The 6336-nt window shown below is 35.0% G+C and overlaps 1 protein-coding gene across 2 annotated transcripts; it reads left to right on the top strand.

Moving 5' to 3' along the window:
• The first annotated feature begins 2363 nt into the window (after positions 1-2363).
• Positions 2364-5722, top strand: LOC114737674 (tubby-like F-box protein 3). Of its 2 annotated transcripts, none has more exons than XM_028925630.1 (6): positions 2364-2750; positions 3614-3701; positions 3934-4063; positions 4161-4340; positions 4434-4919; positions 5296-5722. In XM_028925630.1, the coding sequence occupies exons 1-5, from the start codon at positions 2448-2450 to the stop codon at positions 4903-4905; spliced, it is 1173 nt and encodes a 390-aa protein (XP_028781463.1). In that variant the 5' UTR covers positions 2364-2447; the 3' UTR covers positions 4906-4919; positions 5296-5722. The 2 variants fall into 2 exon arrangements, with proteins under 2 accessions (XP_028781463.1, XP_028781464.1); XM_028925631.1 differs by having other exon boundaries at positions 5261-5722.
• Positions 5723-6336: the final 614 nt, after the last annotated feature.

Genomic DNA, 6336 nt, shown 5'->3' with positions numbered 1-6336 from the left:
AATAAGTATGATTTATTTTTGAAACGCTTTGAATCAAATTCATGGCCTAAGTTAACACATATTATGATCTAATTTTGCATAAAACCCAAACAACATAATAACATGTAAATATTGATTAACTTATTTTGGATAATTTCTATCTTCCAAACGATATAATAATATGTATTTATTCATTTTCAAACAACCAATATTTTATTTCTTAATGCTCAAAAGAATCTCTTCAAAGTAACGAGATGATGCAATGCATGGTTTTTAAATGTGTAAGATAATTACCCTTTACAAACAATTTAATAAAATCATAATAAGATACTCCTCCAATTTTTAATATAAGACCCATTTAACTAATTTGATTAGATTAAGAAAGTTAGTTAAGTTAGTTAATTATAAAAAAAGTGACACATTTTTCCTAAAACACCATAATCATCTTTCTTAATACCCTTCTCCCTTTTCTACCTAATTATGGCTGAGGGAGTATCTATAGGAGTAATTTAGAGAAAACTGATAAATATGAGAAATGAGTCTTATTTTAGAACTAAAACTAACTCAAGAATTGGGTCATATATTAAGGATCGGAGGAGTATTAGAAAAGTGAAGGATATTCCAAAATTATACTCACAAATACTACATCCGCTTCTAATTATAAGATCTTATTTGTAGACTGTGAATGAGATTTTATAATTAGAACCGGAGGTAGTATAATCTACAGAAAATATCTAACATTACGTACATTTTGTATTTGTATATATACGAACACATCTAAATATTATGGTACATTAATACAATAATTCAACATTCATAGGAGAATATGGTAATTATTTATTTATTTTTATATGATATAACATCATTCTATTTACACAAGAATTCGGAAAATATAGTTGGCCCGAAAAAAGAAAGCACCCAGAAAATATCGAATATCAGACAGTTTCTATTTATAAAAATATATCTATATATATTTCATTTTCAAATCAAAACAGTAAGCCATAAGCTAAAATATAGAATCAAGTGGCAATGAAAATATAATTAAAAAATAGTATTATTTTATCGCCTTTGATTTGCTTGCATTATTCCATCTCCTTGTACTTATTAGTCTGATCGGTGTATTTGACGAATGCAAATTAATTAAATTATTAGAGACCAATTTGACATCGAACAAGCTGAAATTCAATCGTCACAAAATATAAAAATAATAAATTGAAAGTGACTGAAATACCTAGCCTAAAAAATACTCTAACCAGTCTTAAATATAAAACATATTTTATAGTATATAGTATAATTTATATTATACAAATAAGTTTTATATTTAAAATTAAAGGAATAGATTTTAAGTTCGAGAAAATATTCCTCCAATCCTGTAAATTATTTTATACTTTCTGAATAAATTTGTCTTTAATAAAATTTTGGAGACAAATTTACCCCTCTTCTTTTTAAAAGCTTCTCAACCAAAGGAGGTCCCATTCTATCCAAAAACCCTAAACCAAATATAGTGTAAGTTAATTTTTGGACAGAGTATCTCATTGAAATTACTAAATCCTACTAAAGAGTTGCAACAAAAATGTGATGTTATCTATGAGTCTGGTTTTATCAAAACTCATTAAAATGTTGTTATCAAACCTAATTTGTGATTTATTGATTTGAGGTTTTTTTTTAATTCTCCCTTACTTCTATCCTAAAAGTCAATTTCAACTCACTACTTGTTTGGCATCACTTATATAAGCATGTTTCGTGTAAATTTAAACAAAACTTCTTTCACATACTTATTTTATATTCTATAAATTATAATTAAAAAATTATTTATAAGTCATTTCAAATGGGTTCTTAGCCATCCCCAAAGTTGATCCAAACATGCTCTACATATTAATTATATTTTTAAAAAATAATTTTATTTAGAGGAACATTTTTATCTGTACACATTAAATTCTAATCATCAAGTGAAAGATGCATTTTTAAGAATGTGTCACAAATTTTTATATATTAATTAAAAATAATTATGTTAACTAATTTTTATTGTATAGATTAGTTAAGAGAATCTTATATTGAGGATAACAAGAGCAATGAATAATAAAAATGAAAATTACATAATATCCATTTATGAAGAGCATGAGCATGGAAAATGGGGATATATAAATATATATATATATGTATTTGTGAGCTTGTTGCTTGCTTGTCTTTTCTACAGATCTGTGATTTCATCGCTCCAAGTCTAACTTCCTCCTTATCGGAATCCTCTCTCCCTCTTCTCTCTCTCTCTCTCATTCTGTATTCCAAACCCACTGAAAAAGGAACCATCTTTTTTATTCCAAACAAATGATTTTGCTGCAGAAACTTCCTCAATCAACGCACTAGTCACCCGCACTTCGTTTTCTCGCTTCCTCACCTAAATTCAAAGATCCCTCACCTTCGCCTTCTTCTTCTTCACATCTCGCTTGCTGTAACCTCCTCATCGATCCATGCCTATAATTCGTAGCTTAATCCATGACATGAGATCCAGGTCCCGCCGTGGAGTGCAGGACGCTTCCTCAATGGAGGAGCCTGTCACTGATGGCTTGAAGCAGAGTTCCTGGGCCCACATGCCTCAGGAGCTTCTCCGGGAGGTCTTGCTCCGAATTGAGGACTCCGAGAGTTCTTGGCCGCCGCGCAAGAGTGTGGTGGCCTGCGCTGGAGTGTGCCGGAGTTGGAGGGAGATCACTAAGGAGATCGTCAAGCCGCCAGAAGTTTCCGCTAAGATCACGTTCCCGATCGCCGTCAAGCAGGTTTGTTCACAATGCCGTCCACTGAGGATTTGGAATTGCTTCGTGTTCGGCGATTTCAGTGGGTTTTCTTGAACTTTGGCTTCGGTTTATTTTTATGACATGTTTTCAACAATTTTCTCAACTTGAATTTCTGGAATCACGGGCCTTCCGTGGGAGTGAGATGTTCTTTTTGGTTAGCATCGTTGAGTTTTGACATTGAACCTAGTTGATTTTTGATCTCTCTGTTAAATCTCGGCGGCTATGTTGAGGGAGGCTGCGGTTTGATTCGTCTTGTATTGTTGTGAACAATAACGTACTCATTTTTGGGTAGAAGCTGTGCCCAGCTGTAAAACGCCAGAAATTGATGCTGCAGTTACCTCTTATCATGAGGATAGCATGTGGCTGTGAAAAGTATGGTTGAACTAATCAATCTTTTTCTTTATTACCTTGCAAAGTGTAACGTGCTTACTTTGTCTTCTTTTGTTGGTGAGATTTTGCTTGTCTATTTTCTCGCTCTTTTCTTTTTCACTCTTTTGGTTAGTGATGTTTAGATTTTTCAAGAAAGAAAAGCCTAATTCCAGCTTAAACTGTATAACTGCCTCTATATTTTGTTTCCTATATCTGGGAACTTGTTATATTGGATTGGCTCAAACCTACTTCGCAAATCTAGACAATTTTGGTTTATGGGAAAATTTTAAAAAACTCATTTAAGTCTCGAATTGTTCTCCCCCCTGCTTTGTCGATGATTTAGATTTCAGCAGAAGCTGATGACTTGAGATTGAATTTTGTGTCTTTTTGTTGATTATCCATCAATGTATTGCTTTCCTACCTACACTTTAGCATTGCCTTTACTAACATGTTAAATTTGTGACTGGTTTTGGCAGCCTGGCCCCAGAGATCATCTTCTTCAGTGTTTTATAAAGCGCAACCGCTCTTCCCAAACATATTATTTGTTTCTCAGTTTAAGTAGTGGTGAGCACCGAACATCCTCTGGCCCTGGATACAATTATTTTGTACAAAACATGGGCTCTTCCTTTTCTGTCTGGTAAAAGAACCGTTGGATTTACGTCTGTAAAAATATTATGTAGATTTCCTGGATATTGTTCTATCTTTTGTTCATCTCTGGTTTCCTTTTCAACACCTGAAGGTTTCCAATCAAGAAGCATGTTCGTGTTCTTCTGACCTTTTGTTTTCCAAATTGCAGCTCTAGGTGATGATGGAAAGTTCCTTTTGGCTGCACGTAAGTGTAGGCGTACAACCTGCACCGATTATATTATCTCTCTGGACGTGGATGATATGTCAAATGGAAGCTACACCTATATTGGGAAGCTGCGGTACGCTCTTAATTAGTCACTGTGATTTCTTTTATGTTACCACCTTTAGTTTGTAAAGAAGCAAAGGCTTATACTTCGTTCTTTCTCCTTTGATTAGATCAAATTTTCTGGGGACGAAGTTCACAATATATGATGGCCAGCCACCTCATGCAGGTGCAAAAATTTCAAAAAGTCGCTCCACTAGGCTGGTGAATCTGAAGCAAGTTTCACCCAGGGTCCCCACTGGTAACTATCCAGTGGCCCACATTTCATATGAATTAAATGTGTTGGGCTCCAGGTAATTACATAGTGCAACTGTATGGGGTAAATTTTGACTTGTCATACACTGACAGCACTAAAATTAGCTTCTTGTGCATAATATCACACTCAGGGGGCCTAGGAGAATGAATTGTGTCATGGATTCCATTCCTGCCTCTGCAGTTGAACCAGGAGGGGTAGCGCCAACGCAGACTGACTTTTCTCTAAGCAGCATTGATGTGTTTCCTTCATTTCCATTTTTCCGATCAAAATCAAATCATATGGAAAAATCCGAATCTGGACCCCTGGGTGACAAAAAAGACGGGCTGCTAGTGTTGAAAAACAAATCTCCAAGGTGGCATGAACAGCTCCAATGTTGGTGCTTAAACTTTCATGGACGTGTGACAGTAGCTTCAGTGAAAAACTTTCAGCTTGTCGCTTCCCCAGAAAATGGGGTTGCTGGACCAGAACATGAGAAGATTATTCTCCAGTTTGGCAAAGTTGGGAAGGATTTGTTTACGATGGATTACCGGTACCCCATCTCGGCTTTCCAGGCTTTTGCAATCTGCCTCAGCAGCTTTGATACCAAGATCGCTTGTGAATGAACGTTTCTGAACAGGTATTCAGTTGTATCCCATTATGAAATAATCTGAGATAAAAATCGTTATCAAAGCCAATTAATATGCTGGTAATGGATCACTGAAAAAGAGTAGGTTGCACGTATAGTTGTTGTAGCGAGCATTAGTTTTGATTAGGTCTAACATCCCATGAAAATTGAATATCATTTACTAAACCGCTGCGTCAGTCATCATCAGCACATGCGGGGGGTGGGTGGCTTTCATTGCCACATTTGTTTATATAATGGTGGTCAAAGCTATATGACCAACCTGTTACACAATTATTGATTCTTCAACTACGTTCAAACTATGTTATAAATGGAGTTCCTTGTACTTTGTACGGACTTGTTTGATGACACTGTTGATGACATTATCCAGGTCAGGATGCTCTCTCTCTCTCTCTGGTGCCTTTTTGCTTGTGAGGCTGTGTGGTATATAAATGAAGGTCACTGGGGACAAATGCTTGAGGTTATTGAGAGTTATTATTGGAGACTGAATGTGAATGAAGGAGATGCAATGCAATGCAATGAAGGCGCTGTGTCCGTTTGTTCTTCTGGATTGGAATTTGACAGAATTTCCTTGAATTAGAATTACGTTTAGAATTTGTAATATTCCATTTCCTTCTGTATATAATTGAACTCTTAAGTTGTCCTTCATCTTCTCTCGTCTTGCAATACATTGTTGTCTGCTGAGTTTTTTTTCCCCCCGCTCTTGGTAAATATCAGTTTCTGATTTGGAAGAAGGTTGCTTTTCTGTGGTCATTAGATTACTAAATTCTTCCATAATGAAGACGAGTTAGTCGTGCCATGTGAACCCAACATCCCCAGGTTGCAGAGGGATAAAGCGGAGGGACTGTCTGATAGTTCCATTAGTATTGAGTAGTTTTTTCGTTCGAGCTTTAGCTTGTCTTGTTGATGCAAAAAAAAAAAAAAAAAACCTAAATTCTTTGATGAAGCGGGTATTAAAGTACCTACATGAAGCACTCATGAAGGCGCATTAAAGGCACCTTTTCCACCGAGGGACTGAAAAAAAAAAATCTTCTTCTTTAGGGACCTACAAGAAAAAAGTAACTATTATTCAAAACGCACTCAAATAAAAAGTTAAATGAAGTGCATCTTAAATATTTATATTTATATTGCTACTTGAACCTCGGAGTTGATTCCAAATATCCATTTGAAGAAAGGGCCATCAATGACTGTTTATCGTGAAGGGAAAAATTCTTGAATACAAATTATTAATTCATATGCACGCTTTTAATTTTGAAGTTCTTATCGAGATGTGGAAAAATAAAAAAATGTTTAAATCTTGAGTAGCCGTATTATTTATTTACTATTGGAAAATAATTAAAAAAAATTTTATCGCCCTTTTAACATGAGCTTAGATTTTTGGGTTGAACTCGTTAAGAATAAGTTGCATCTA

Source organism: Neltuma alba, unplaced genomic scaffold (assembly GCF_004799145.2).
Source record: "Neltuma alba isolate B1F8T4 unplaced genomic scaffold, ASM479914v2 tig00013478_pilon, whole genome shotgun sequence".
In the NCBI taxonomy this organism is placed as follows: domain Eukaryota; kingdom Viridiplantae; phylum Streptophyta; class Magnoliopsida; order Fabales; family Fabaceae; genus Neltuma; species Neltuma alba.
The sequence above is the reverse complement of the archived record's forward strand: the minus strand, read 5'-3'. Positions and strand labels throughout refer to the sequence as shown.

Coding starts and splice junctions, on each gene's coding strand:
- LOC114737674 (XM_028925630.1), top strand. CDS start 2,448: ATGCCTATAATTCGTAGCTTAATCCATGACATGAGATCCAGGTCCCGC. Junction 3,702..3,933: donor GTTTCTCAGTTTAAGTAGTG/GTGAGCACCGAA, acceptor TCCAAATTGCAG/CTCTAGGTGATGATGGAAAG. Junction 4,341..4,433: donor TTAAATGTGTTGGGCTCCAG/GTAATTACATAG, acceptor TATCACACTCAG/GGGGCCTAGGAGAATGAATT.